Source organism: Cornus florida, unplaced genomic scaffold, assembly GCF_030987335.1.
Source record: "Cornus florida cultivar Cherokee Brave unplaced genomic scaffold, ASM3098733v1 CherokeeBrave_3.0.0_Hap2_Chr08, whole genome shotgun sequence".
NCBI classification, from domain to species: domain Eukaryota; kingdom Viridiplantae; phylum Streptophyta; class Magnoliopsida; order Cornales; family Cornaceae; genus Cornus; species Cornus florida.
This window is the reverse complement of record NW_026775578.1, coordinates 5,252,242-5,266,915: the sequence shown is the minus strand read 5'-3', so window position 1 is coordinate 5,266,915 and position 14,674 is coordinate 5,252,242. Positions and strand designations below refer to the sequence as shown.

The 14,674-nt window shown below is 36.1% G+C and overlaps 2 protein-coding genes across 3 annotated transcripts; both read right to left on the bottom strand.

The window, feature by feature from the left end:
* Positions 1-1,697: 1,697 nt before the first annotated feature.
* On the bottom strand, positions 1,698-2,811 carry LOC132268356 (protein LIGHT-DEPENDENT SHORT HYPOCOTYLS 4-like). Its single transcript, XM_059769212.1, has one exon. The coding sequence runs from the start codon at positions 2,556-2,558 to the stop codon at positions 1,920-1,922; it is 639 nt and encodes a 212-aa protein (XP_059625195.1). The 5' UTR covers positions 2,559-2,811; the 3' UTR covers positions 1,698-1,919.
* Positions 2,812-5,137: 2,326 nt separating this feature from the next.
* LOC132269047 (putative E3 ubiquitin-protein ligase XBAT34) lies at positions 5,138-12,577 on the bottom strand. 2 transcript variants are annotated; one of them, XM_059770044.1, is made up of 10 exons: positions 12,500-12,577; positions 12,227-12,338; positions 11,611-11,725; positions 11,294-11,374; positions 11,056-11,144; positions 10,858-10,949; positions 10,565-10,646; positions 9,552-9,654; positions 7,758-7,843; positions 5,138-6,394 (listed from the first exon to the last, which is right to left on the bottom strand). In XM_059770044.1, exons 2-10 carry the CDS (start codon positions 12,326-12,328, stop codon positions 5,654-5,656), a joined length of 1,491 nt encoding a protein of 496 aa, XP_059626027.1. In that variant the 5' UTR covers positions 12,329-12,338; positions 12,500-12,577; the 3' UTR covers positions 5,138-5,653. The 2 variants fall into 2 exon arrangements, with proteins under 2 accessions (XP_059626027.1, XP_059626026.1); XM_059770043.1 differs by lacking the exon at positions 12,500-12,577 and having other exon boundaries at positions 12,227-12,493.
* Positions 12,578-14,674: the final 2,097 nt, after the last annotated feature.

Here is a 14,674-nt window from a genome sequence, read left to right as displayed (position 1 = left end):
ATCAAGTAATTCAGCAAAATAATGATCAAACCACTGCAGTTGTCCTACATCAACCACAACAAGATCTTAATTAAGAACTTCTAAGACAAATACATGTTATAAACTAAGACGAAACAGCAAAAACAACCAAATCTTAAGGTTAATCAACAATTTAATTATAAACTTTGTAGTTTTTTTTTTTTTTTTTTGAAAAGTATAAACTTTGTAGTTGCTAGCTAGCTTCTTTTCTTATTGCTTCTTACTGTGTTTGTTTATTGAACTGAAAGAAATTGCTTTGATTACTTCTCACTTATATTATGTATGTATCTATCTATATATATAGGGGGTTCGCTCTACATCAAAACTGAAACACTTGAAAAAAAAACTATGCTTATTGTGGACCTAAACGATTAGTGTATTATTGTGAGAATATTCCTACTGTGTAACACTAATGCACATAAAATGGGCACTTCTTTGTCAAAACATAGGAGGATTGTGCAATTTTCTTCCTAATCCAAATCAAATTAATAACCAGAAAATCAATGTTCACTTACATTAGCCAATAACATGTTGTCGGCCAGATTGACTTTAAAAAAAAAAACTGCTTTTGAATCTTAAGTTATATAGATCACTTCTCAATCACTTTCACTTGTGTAATTAATTACTAACGTACATGTTCTCACAGCTACCTAGCATCAATAATGGAAGTTTTCAATCTTGTTTTTGTCTTTATGTCTTACTATAGATCCAAAAAATATTTGATTTTGATTGAAAATATAAGCAGATCAATTCCATTATTTTTATGTTCATATATGTAACTGCGGTGACCTCACTTCCTTAATGCTTTCTCCTCTTTAGGAAACATTTGTTACTGATATGACATACATTTAAGGAAAATGGAAGAAGGTAAGCTTCAAAAAGTAAATGAGTTTATTATATATAGTTTCCAGCCATTGTCCTTAAACTAAAATAAAATATTCCAACTTGCTGCAGTTAATTATAGTAGTAACAACTCTGAAGGCACAAGAAAATTAATCACCAGAAGTGATTTGTCTGCCATCTTTTGATTCTCAAATGAAATGACACCACCAATAACATCAACAACACCTCACTAATTAATTAACCACATAATTCACTCTACAGCACTTATTCCATGTCATTATTAATATAGCATAACATCAAGATTAATTAGCAGCTTAAAACACTTGCTCCAAAAAAAAAAAAAATTAATAATTGCTGTTTTCTTTCGAATCAAATAATTACATGCCACAGCCACGGTGTTTGACATGTAGTAAAGTAGTAAAAGTGGGAAACTAAAAAGGGTAAAAAGAAAGTCAGATAGAAAGATTTGCAGAAATCTGCAAATACTACCCACAAAACAAACAGGTATACAGTGTTGGACATACATCAGTCATGACAAGCTTGTTGACAACTCATTCCTTGTAAATAAAGTTCTCAAACATGCTTTCACATGTACAAACTGATCAACTAATTGCAAATACCCCATATATATATATATAATGCTTTTAATTCATGAATCTTTATGGACCAGTGTTAAGAGTAAATAGAGATGTTAAATCACTTACAGATGGACTATGACTACACAACTTTTAGTACTAGAGACTACTATTAGTTAATAGTGTATCAGTAGAAAAACAACACTACCTAGAGAAACTAGCTATTTGCATCAAAGTGCAAAGTTAAGAAACCCCAAATCTAAGAGCATAGTTTTCTTTGACAGCAAACAGAGAAAACACACAGTAGAGAACGGTTTGTAGTTGCCACAACTTTAGGAATCAACTAACATTACATACATTATACATACTGACATAAATATATCTTAAGATGGAAATAAAGGAAAAGTAGCCATTTATAGAGTAGACAACAACTACTACTAGGCTACTAGCAAACCTAAAACATTTTCAAACATTCAATTCAATTCAATTCAAGTTTGTTGCAGTACTAGTACTAGTACTACCTGCACCTGTTGGTGGCGGCAACTGTTGCTGCGGTGGTGGCCGCTTCCTCTTCTTCTTCTCGTAGCTGACTCCTCTGGCCTTGGACTGCAAATCACGAACCTCCCGGAGATAAAGCCTCACCGCTCGAGCTCCGAAAGGGTTGGTCTCGGGCTTCCCTCCATTTTCTTCGTAGGCGGCTCGGAGGCGTCCGATGAGGGCGTCGAGGCTGCCCCAAGCTTGCCGGAGAGGGCACGGACACGGGGCAGGAGGGTTAGGGTGGCCGTAGAAAGGACATATTGGGGTGTGGACTTTGGTCTTGCCGAATTGGTCGAGATACCGTAGGAATTCGAGAACGTGTGCGCCGCTGCACCGGGAGAGAGAGAGCGGTGGGCGGTGGTTTCTCAGGTACTGTCCGAAGGTGTTCCAGTCTCGCCGCTTCTGGTTCTCGTATCGGCTAGGTGTGGTGGAAGCTGATGGCGATGATGATGAAGAAATTGGAGAAGAGCCGATGATACTAATGATGTTGTTGCCTGCAGTAGTACTAATAGTACCACTGTTGATCAAAGTTGTGTTCTCAGGGTCTGAACAATTCTCTACCACTCCAACTGGGATTGAATCCATGGACAAAATGGGTGATCTATCTGGCTTCTACTTTTCTCTTCTTGATGGGCTACTTTTAGTGATCTTGTAGAAAAACAAGGGTTGTGTGTGGTAAAGATGATGATCACTTTTAGGGTTTCATTATTTCTTACAATAATACATAATACAAACATACACCCGGCCAAGGGAGGAAGTAAGATAAGAAATAAGTCTAGCTGCAGATATATATATATATATATATATAGAGAGAGAGAGAGAGAGAGAGAGCGAGAGAGAGAGAAGATGTACTCAATTGATCAGCTGAATAGAAGATGCATCTTGGGTTCCAAGCTATATATATATATATATATATATATATATATATATGCTTCCAGGCAGCAGTTGATGATGATTCTGAGTGTGTTTGTTTTGATGGAAAATAAGGGAAAAAGGAGGAGAGATTCTGGTTATTGATTTTTGTTTTTGGTTAAAATGGTTATTGATTGATGCTACAAGATTTCCATATTTGTGATGAGGGAGTGAGGGGGCGCAAAAGAAATGGATTTTTGATAGAGAGAGAGAGAGTGATGAAGCGAGTGCTCACCAAAGTGGGGGTGATGGATGAGATTGATGGGAGAGTAGTGAAAAGACTCACTTAATTCTGTGGACTTTGGAGTTTCATTGTTTGGAGCAAATACCAGAAAAATCTTGGGAGGGTTCGGTTGTAGTGGTGCTGGATTTAGAAGGCTTTCTCCTCAAAATATTACAAAGAGATCGGCTTTTTTCCTAAAATAGAGGAAGCAACTCCCATTCGTTATTGAATTATTAATATATATATTTTTTATATTCTTATTGGATTGTGTGTGTTTGAGTGAGTGAGTGAGAGATGGAGTAGAACAATGCTAGCAGCTAGGGCTTTTGTGGAAAAGGAAAGAGATAGATAGACAGTAGGTTAAGATGGAGACATGAAGGAAAAAAAAAAAAAACAACAAGCTTCAAGGGCTATTAAAGTTTGAATGACAGTTCCTTCCCTACTGACCAAAATGCCCTTGTCCTATATGTATGTGAGGCATTTTCTCCACCTACAATGAAATGACAACTGACAACCCTTTATAGGCAGTAACATGCTCTTCACATAAATTTAATTACACATTCAATAACTCTATGTTTGGTTAGAGGCATTAATATTTTCATAATTCACAAATAATAGTCCCAGTATTTTATGTTATGATTAGAATTATTTTGGTACACTTATAAAATATTGGGACTATTATTTATTTTTACATATATATCAGATGGGCTCCACAAAGCCATGTGGAATGTTGCATCTCCTGATAATCTTAATTGGATGGTCAACATAAAGTATGGTCCTACTGGGGAGACCCATTTTGGTTTGTTAACAAAATTTGATTTGATATAAGTATATCAGTACACTAATGCACAAACTTTATAAATACCCGATAGCGTAACTCATTTTGCAAATAATTTTTTATAAAAAAATTGTCAATTCATGAGATATATACACACACACATGCTGGTGTGTTTGGAAGTCATCTTTGAGTAGATGGGTGAGTGGACTTTTACCCATTGTATCTGGTAATTATTACATGATCTTTATTTACTTCTAAGGAACGGATGGATGATCTATCAAATTCACATTCGCAGTGTCACTTTGATGTGTAACACTAAATTCGGAATAGTATATCTCCCTTCTGAAAATAGAAATATGAGTAGGGTAAGTTTGGTGGTAGAATTAAGATGCCTCTCAAGACTTCATAGAATTCTGGTAACGATGAAGTCTATGTTCATCTCTACTTATTTTTCTATTTTTGGTAATGAAGGTGTCCCCAATCCTTCTCCAACCATACCTAAACCATGAAATATTGAGTACATTCAGGGCTCAAGAGGGAATTTTTTCAGGAATACAGTCCGTGATGATTAAAAGAAAATTTTTATTTTTTATTTTATATGTCTCATCTCTCTACTAGTCTTGAACCTTGACATAGAACTTGAAATTACGACTCAAATCAATTAGGACAAAGGTAGACTGTTAATCTAATTCCTTTCCTTGTTACCATCACAATCTCATGCGAGCCTCACAAAAACTATGATAATCATTATAAATTAAAGAGTAGTTAAATGTGGATTTAGAATATTTGCATTCTCTTCTTACAATGCACTCCATATTAAAATAAAATGAAATGAAGTATTGGAGTATTTTTTGTTATTTATATTATTAAAAAAAAATGTATTTCTAAAAAATAAAAAAAATAAAAAAAGTGTGAATGTCACCTAGCAGTTGTTCGAGAACTCAAATTCAATATTATAAAGAAAAAAAATATCAAGTTAAATAAAATACTTGCATTATGGAAGAAATAATATCACCTCACATTTGCTTATTATTATCATGAGCCCTTTTTATTAATTAACGAAACCCAGTGGGTTGGGCTAATGTTGGCTCTTGGGATAATTTTCCAAAAACATAGTAGTAGAAGAGGGATTAATTTTGAAATTGAAAATTTAAGGGAGTTCTCTGTAATTGAAATTGAAAATTTTCAGCAATTTATTCTCGATAATATATATATATATATATATATATATATACACACACACAATCCAACTAAAATAAATAGTGAACATATTTTACAAGCTCCACCAAGCACAAGCACAATTTTTTGAAACCATACAAGATCGCAAATTCACAATCGAAGAAAGCCCAAACAGAAACGAAAAGGACAGCCACTTCTATCCGTGACCATCAAATCTCATTCATTTTTATTTCATCAACTGCAGCCCACAAAACTTCTTACTTTGATGAATGCAAAATGAGCCATCTTCATGTTACATGCTTATACTGTTCACTTGGTTCACCGGCCCAAAAGGAATATTACAAGATCAAATCACCTCTACATCATTTCATACACACCCCAGAAAATGTTTCCCACGCCCGAACGCCACAGACTGCAAAGTTTTTCTCTAAGACATTCTCACGGCTGCTCTGAAGTTGTAAAATTCTGCTGAAAGTCAACCTTACAAAAATTGTTACTCCCCATTTGCAACATGCAGACTTGAAACGAATTTTGATATAACACACACACATAGTGCAAACTCGATATTACATGCTCACTGGTCAGACCTCAAACAGCATAGAGTCTTATAATCTGGTTTATCTTGGCTCGGCAAACTGGGCAATCCCCCTTCTTGGCTTTGATCTCATTTAAACAAGACATGCAACCAGCCATGTGACCACAGGGAATGCACGCTCCCTCTACTGGAGCTTCCCAACAAATCACGCATGAGGAAGAACCACCTTCATCTTTAGCTTCACTACCTGTAGAATTTCCATGCTCTATAGAAGGAATATACATGTCTACAGGGCTGAGATCAATTGATGGGTAGTGAACTGCTCCTTCTAAAATATCCTCAGGTACTGGTGGAGCTGAAGGAGTTGGCGGAGCTGAAGAAACCAATGCAGGAACTGCATTGCTTGTTTGAACAATAGGAACAACATTATCTGGTGGCGTTTGAATATCTTGAGTTGGATTGCTAGTGGGCTTAGACACAGGCACACTCCAACCACTGTTATCTTCTTTAGCTGGTTCACCAATCCATCCGCTGCTGCTTGCTTCTGAAGGTTTGGATCCACCAAGTGCGCCCCAACCATTGTGACTCGTGTCATTTGTAGTATTTTCCCAACCATTTAAATTATTAGCTTCAGAGCTCAGGTGGTTGTTAGGATGAAGGGGAGGTCTATCCTCCATGCCAGACTGAATGGAAGCATTAATTGACATAGCTAATTCTGCCGCTTCTGTAGCAGTTTGAGTTGCATTGGGTTGAACTGATGTTTGGGTATTAGGCAGTACTGGGGGAGGTACAACCTAAAATTCCAAAAAGGTGATCAATGTCTTCACAAAATTACATAATAAGCAAATGTTTCATTCACTTCCAACAAATTTCATTCCTTAGTATGTTAATGACATAAAGCAAACAAAATTCAAGGAAATAAATCTTTGAAACTCTAAAAACAATAAAACTGAATGCAAAACAGGATAATACGTCAAATGATTACTGATGTTTCAGAAAATAAAGCAATTTCCATGTTTTTCTTTGAACAGACGTCTTATTTTCATATTGGTTCTAACAAAACAGGAAAGAATAGAATTAGGAATAAACACATTCGTGGGATGATTTAAATAATCCCAATTGGGGACAAAATGATAGAAAATCAATTAAGATTGTTTAGACATGTGAAAAGAAAAACCACTAGGTGCACCAGTTAGGAAGAGTGAGATGGTCCACATTGAGGGTAATGCTAGAGAAAGGCGAAGACAAAAATTAATATGAAATTTAGTAAGGAAATATATGATAGCATGTGGTTTGAGTGAAGCTATGGCTCCAAGCAAAATGAAAAACTTAGACTTAATGTATACAATCCCAAGTAGTTGGAAAAGGACTTTGTTTGAATTGAGTTTAGATGAGTTTGTCATTTCTATTTCCCACTCTGTGTAGTTTAGGTATGAAGATCACAATACCTGTATATCACAACCTTCTCGCAGTCAAAGTTCACATTGAAAAATGCCATTAAACATACAACAGACACAAAAAAACAGTTCCTAATCATCTAACACTAACTGAAAAATTGCCAATGCATTTTTCATTTGAGATTTATACAATAAACTAAGCATTTGAAGAAGAAAAACAAAGTTTTAAGCATGGTTTTGGCACACCCCTTTGGAAATTTACTTCAGCGACAAGAATCGGTAACACTTCAACTTAAAGAAATAAAAGGATCATTCTATAACCTAGATATGACCAAGTAATTCCACCTTCCAGTATTTTCTAATGTAATGTTCTAATCATATGATTCATATCTACCATCTAAGACTCTTAAGCTGTTGATTTGCTCGGTGCTCAAAAAATATCAACCAAACCCATGTTCCTGGCATGGTGCATACTAAATAACCCATCAATGACAACAATATATACTTATCCTGGTTGACCAAGAACCTAAGAAGATGCAGAAACCAGATCTCCCTTCATGAGTCATCATCATGCTATGCATACCTATAACTAAAACTTAAACAATACATCAAATAGAAGCACACAAATTCTTTATATTATATGCAGTCCTCTAAATAACAAATGCTAAAGAATTGAGTCCCATGTCATGCATGATATGTGACAAGAAGCTACATTCACACAGTGTCGAAGAATATCAAGACCTGCGCTTTGACAACGTACCTGAGGAGTCCCTCTGCATGCATTGTATAAACATTCAAGTTGGTATCTGTCACCGTCATTGGCAGGTGCAAACTTGTATCGCGTTTCTGTTATGGAAATTATGATAAAGAATATATGGTCAGCAAGGAGAACAGATCTTAAACATATGGATAAAGATTATACCAAAACAAAAGGAAGAGAAAATGATGTGTACGTAGCAAAACATGCTAGTAGGCGAAACATTATTTAGCTCTTTACTTCAAAAATAACAATTAAGACAAAAACCTCAATTAAGTTGACAGTAAGTACTCACTGTTACATCTAAACTATGATACACTTACCCCTACTGACAGTTGCCGTGTCAGAGAACTGACCATACATCAAAAATATATATTCCAGTCTGAAACACACTTGGACACTTTCTACTCCACTTTCATTTACTCAAATATACAAATGTGTCATGCTTTTTCTTCAAAAAACTTCTGATATAATTATTTTCATCATTGTTTTACTCTCTATAATTCTTCATGCTGCACAACTCACAATATATTCATAGACATACAGATATAGCTGTCTGTGTGTCTAGATTTTGAGGAGTTGCCATGTCCAGTACCCAATGTATGTGTCAAAACTCCACAATCATGTCCATGTCCACAAGTTCTAGATATTAATTTCTTTACTGGACTTCTTAAAATCCTAATAGCCAAAAAGTTTCCAAAGAATATTAAGTTGTTACTTCAAAACTTTGCTCATTTTTTTTTTTTTTTCCCTGTTCTTTCTCCATAAATGCCGTCACTTCAAAGTTGCGGTGATATATATCTCTGGCGGAGTAAAAGGTCCTATGCCTAGTTTGTGGCAGTTTTTTGCTGGTTGGCTCTTGCTTTTTACGTTTTTGTAATCTTAAATTTTGTATTCGGGCCAAAAATTGGACAGAAGGGTACTGTTAATTGTTAAATCACAAATCCTAAACAAAATGAGCCCAAAAATGAACCATTTTAACTTCAAACTACATAACTTCTCTCTTCACCAAGGTGCTCAATAGAAACTCACAAAATCTCTACCAAATTCCTATGATATGTGAAGATTGACGCAGTGTCACATTTTAGCATGGACATGAACATAGACATGCAAATGGAGAAACAAGGACAGTATTATCTGTTTCTTTGTGAATTCATTAATTTAAAACATGTGGTGCTTAAGAAAATAAAGAAAGCAAAAGAATAGCGAATAGTATTACTTTCCATAAGTTCATTACCCAAAAAAAGTCATCTATCATTGTGTTTGTCACTTTGTCCACACTTCCTCATTATACAGATACAACAGGTCAAACGAGGGTGGACACTGGCATAACAGCAAAGAGGGTAAAAACACACCAATCATCAATTGGAAAAGTATTTCCTACGTCATAGCCAGATGCACATAATCATATAAGTATGCTTGTCAAGATACAAACTATTGCCTAAAAAGTAAGTTGAGATATCTTTCTGTATATAAGAGAGAATTCATATGTTATCAAGTCAAATATGCTTGGAACCCTCAGAGAAATATTTTAAGTCAAAAAATGGCCCTTAACATATCTCTATGACGAGATAGTACAAAAACTCAAAATAATATATGCCGAAAGCGGAATTAATAAAGATCAAAGGACCTGATTTGCAATAGAAATTAACCTAAAGTGCAACTTTTTGTTAATGGATTAAATAAAGTTACACTAGAAGATCTTATCATAAACAAATGTTCCCACTTAAACCCTTTTCAAGATAAAATAGCATAAGGGAATTAAAAAAATTGTAGTTTCAGAAAAAAAGAATATACTGGTGGATTTGTCAAATATTATCAGTGCAGGATTTGGCTGCTGGAAGTTTTGTTCCTCAATATTGGCCTTCCATAGAGCAACAACTGTACGGGGCTGGGCATCCTGTTCATTAAATAAAAGTGCCATAACAGCTAATTAATGACAGTGTAAGTTAGAACTACAAACTAAAGCATGCAGTGGAACAAATGACAACAGTTATATCCATGCAGTGTTCTGTAGCAAGAAATTGCAAAGCACCATCGGCACATTATCCTAGAATGTGGAATACCTAATTTGTAGTGTGTCTTCCCATAGGTTTATCGTGGTGATGATATGGAAATACAGAAAAAAAATCCTTAATAGTGATTGTTTAACATTCAAAAGGGAAAATTCTTTTTTTGAGGAATTGATATATGCCACAAGTCTCATCCAGCAGCTTTAATCAAACACTTCCAGAGGAAGAAATGCACATATTTACCATATAACATGAGGGGAAAGGTAACAGAGGGGAATAGTACTCCGAAGATTGTAATATATTTCATAGGTCAAATTTCATACATAGGCTTAGCTTGTTGAGTTGCGTAATTAGTGCCTGTTTTGCGCTTTGTAAGCAATCGCCAAATGTAAAACAATTATAGCGTTAATGCCTTACTTTTTGGGACTTCACTAGTCTAGGAAATCAAAAGAAGTCATTTTTTGTCATTCAATTTATTGAATCTTTTGAGTATTTCTATATTAGTGAGAAGAGAGTTTTATTCAAAAACTACATGCCTCTTGCTTGTATCTTCATCATTGTTACTTTTTTTCCATTTGGGGTTGGGTGTGGTATGGAAGGGGCTTATTACCACTGAGCATTTCAAGTGGTATCTCCTCCTTCTCCTACATAAGAAGTTGAAGGTTCAAGTCCCCAGAGGGGCAACAGGGGATGTGTGTGTGTGAGTTGTGTGTGTGTGAGTATATTACCTACCTTGAAAAATAAATAGAAATCCAAATTATATTGCTAAGAGAAGGTAACCAATTAAAAATCCGTGACCTGCATAGTAGAATAAATGACTAGCTCCAATTTCAGAGGTTTTGTAGGATTATAAGAACCACAAGGTATGATGACGGCCCAACTGCAATTTAAAAAACTTCAGTCAGCAGATATACATAATGCTTTGCAAGAAGTAATGCTTCAGATGGCCTTTGTAAGTTTGGGCAGACTTTGTAATATTCCACACATCCAATTATTGATGATAATAATCGTATTAGATGAAAAAAAAAAAAAAAAAAAGTTTTAGGGCGTCAGGAAAGGATTGATAAAAATGGATTAAAGATTATACAGACATCTTTCTTGATAACAATTGAGGAGCAAATGCTTCGAGAAAGCCTGGACCATAGAACTCCCTCAGCCAGCCAGAGAAAAAGCAAATATGACTCTGAAAAACCAGTAAAAATAAATATAAGACATCCATCAGAGTACAACCTTCAAATCCACACAGAAGCTTTCTCTAAATAATTGCTCCTTTCATTTGTCAAGCATACCTCAACAGCACGGACTACATTGCTGAATCCTCTCATTCTTGCAACATCAAGTGGAGTTTGAACATCATCATTCCTCACTAAAGGATTTGCTGGAGCATCAATCAGATAATGATTTTAGAAGGACAAGGTAAAAATCCACTAGAATTTCCACATACATTAAACACAAGTTGCTCCTCTACCAATCTAAAGGATAGAGGTCCAGAGTTGCAACACAGTTTTTATCCATTTGAAGACATACCTCCAGAGGACAAAAGCAACTTTACAGACTGGCCCAGGCCTCTTTTTGCTGCATGATGTAAGGGAGTACCCCCATTACGCCCTGTTGGAAATTATCCACTAATATGATTAAGAAACCACAATGCATCAAATTCACATTATCTCATCACACCATTTAGTGGACTACCATCAAAAAGATAATTACAACAAAATAATTAGACCTCAGAAGCAATGAAGTAGCATTTGAGAAACATTAAGCTTCTTAATTGCAAAGGTTTCAACTTTTACACATAATATTGCAAAAAACTACAAATTGGAATATGAATGCAGTTTACATACCGGGTCGGTAAGCATTGACATTTGCCCCAAGTTCAATCAACGTTTTCGCAACAATCAATAGCTCGGGAATCATGCAAGCCACAATGAGTGGGGTCTTTCCATCTTTGTCAATCCACTGTGGTACAATAAATTCTTATTTTAATTTCTAAACATAAAGGAACATGAGAAATAACGTAGATTTCTGCAACTACATTAGCCATGAATACAGTCGATACACTATAGTTCATACATAGATATGCACGTTCATAAACAAAAGCAAGTATTCACTCATACATAAGAAATCACAAGAAACATACTGTGGGACTCCAATTTGATCAAGAGGAAACTTGGATACTGATCTTTAGGAATTGGGAAACAAATAATTGTTGAGAAAACAAAGAGAAAGAAATGAAATTTTCCTTTTTCTTTTTTTTTTTTTTTTGATGGGTATATAATTTTAAAAGATTAGTGACTTTGCATTCTGTCTTTCTTCTCTTTTCCTAAACTTTCTTAGGAATCGAGAAGTAATTGCTTATATATGCGTGTGTCTATATTACACACGCACACACATACAAAAAGATTCCATAGATACACACACACACACATATATATAGAAGGGGAGATGTTATATATATACCTCAAGACCTGCACCATCTGCGCAAAGAGCTTTGATAGCTTCAACGTTTCCAACAATAACCTGCTCATACAGTAACTCCTCTTTGGATTGTTGCTGCCCCATTCAATTGAGACTTCAAAGAAGGTTTCAAATTCAGTAACATAAAATTATGCAGATATCAATATCATATACATACGCGTAAATAAATATATATATATATATATATATATATGGGGCAAAGTCTAGAGAGAGAGGGGAATTGACAGGAAGAGCGAGAGGCGGAGAAACAATTACTTAGCAGAGAAGGGATGTGTATGATTGATCTCTCAGCGGAAGCTTCCAAGATTATTTTAAGAGAGAGAATTGACTCCTCTCGGTAAATTTATAGTTCGGTAAAGTGCAAGAACCCCTTGAACTTTACTCTCTCTTTCAAGAAATCCCTTGAATATTTTTTTTTAACAGAAAACCCTCTAAACTATTTCAATTTTTGCAAAAAAGTCCAAATGATACTGTTCCGTTATATTTTAGCCGAAAAATGGTCACGTAGCCTATAGTGTAAGTTCAAACTGACAATCCTACCCTTATATACATATACACATGTTGTAAACTGTAATACAATTATATTATATTATAAAACATAGTATATGAATATATCTACTCTGTTGCAACTGCACCTCTCTTTCCATGAAAGCCTCTCTTTTCATCTTTTATGGAAATCGAGAACTGAACAACCGTGGCCCACATCCAAAACAGAGAACAACTGATTTGGCTAAACTTATTCGCTGGGAGCAGAGTTGGCAAGCCTTATAAACTCGCCAAACGTGACACACTCTGACGATGGAGCTCTGAGCGGGCAGCGCCACGTTTCTCACCATGGCCTACATCCTGAAAATTCATATATATTTGCGCATACTCATTAGATTCTAATCTCAATTGACCTTACCCAACCCAAAAGAGTAGAAACTTACCCAAATTAGGGGAAAAAACTTACCAAAATCTCATAAAATGTTGGGCCTCACTGAAGAAGAAACACTGCTAGGACTGAGATCTCCGTTCAAACCCAAGTAATTGATCGATTTAGAGAGATTATAATCAGTCTTTTGTCACAGGCCTAGAGATTTGGTGCAGCGGCACGGCCCGTGCGGCACCAAGGCGTTGCTTCAACTCGCACAAGCGCTCTGATCAGCCACCACGACCAGCCCTCCCAAGAATACATGCTGACTAGTTTCAACCTGTCTTGGTCTCATCAAGGGAACAACTCCAGCTCCGGACTAGTTTGTGCAAGGATGGCCAACTCCTTCTTCATAGTCAAGTCCACGACCAGCGACAAGCTCCTCGCACTCAATCGAGTCGACCTGTCTGAACTCTGAAGAGGTACCATCCTGTACTCCTGCACGCCCCTTCTCTGAAATCATTCCCAGTCAAACTCTGCTCTTTGCCAACTAGCATGCGTGTCTTCCATCCTCCAAACATCTTATGAATCACTTCGTGACACTTTGTTACCTATTGAGTTTATCTTTGTTGATCGTACAACTCAGGCACCAAATCAATTGTCATCAAAATCGAAGAGTTTTTCTGAGTTTAAACTCAGTGACAGATCGATTTAGAGAGATTATTTGTTTGCCTATACAACACATAACAAAACAAAACAAAACAAAACCCAAATCTGCAAATTGAAACCACCACCAAATTGACCCCAGATCTCTGTTGAAAGTTGGAACCCTATCCCTACCAAATCACCAGCCAAGCAACCATCACAAACGAACCCTAACTTTTCTCTCAATTTCACACACACACATACACATATATCTTCCCCAGTTGCGTACTCTGTTGCAACTGCACCTCTTTCCATCTTTCATGGAGATTGAGAACGGAACAACCGCGACACGCCGACACCGCATCCAAAACTGAGAACAACTGATTTGGTTGAACTTATTGGTCGCCGGGAGCAGAGTTGGAGTGTTTCAAACTCACCAAGCGTGACATCACTTTGACGATGGAGCTCTGAGCCGGCACCACCACGTTTCTCACCATGGCCTACATCCTATAAATTGATACAATCAGTCTTTTGGTTTATCTATGTATTCCCAAGATCGAAGTGTTTGTATGAGTTCCAACTCAGTAATTGATCGATTTAGAGAGATAATAAGTTAACAAATGATTATGTTGCCAATTTAAAGAGACGACGATCTTGTGAATAGCAAAAGAGAATTGAAGGCTGGCACAGTGCCCGCCAAAGGGGATAACACTGGGACTGTTTCCGGCCACTCCAATCAAAATGAAGGTTTTTCCATTAAAACCGGTGAGAGCCCAACCTTAAAGTCCATGACTGTCGACGCCGATGAGAAGCTTAAATTCCATGATCGAGCAAACTAGTGAAGTCTCATTCCGGTGAACACAAAAAAAAATCAGCCGACAAACCTTTTTGGTGAGCATTATATAGACTAGGTGAAACAACGATGGGAAAAA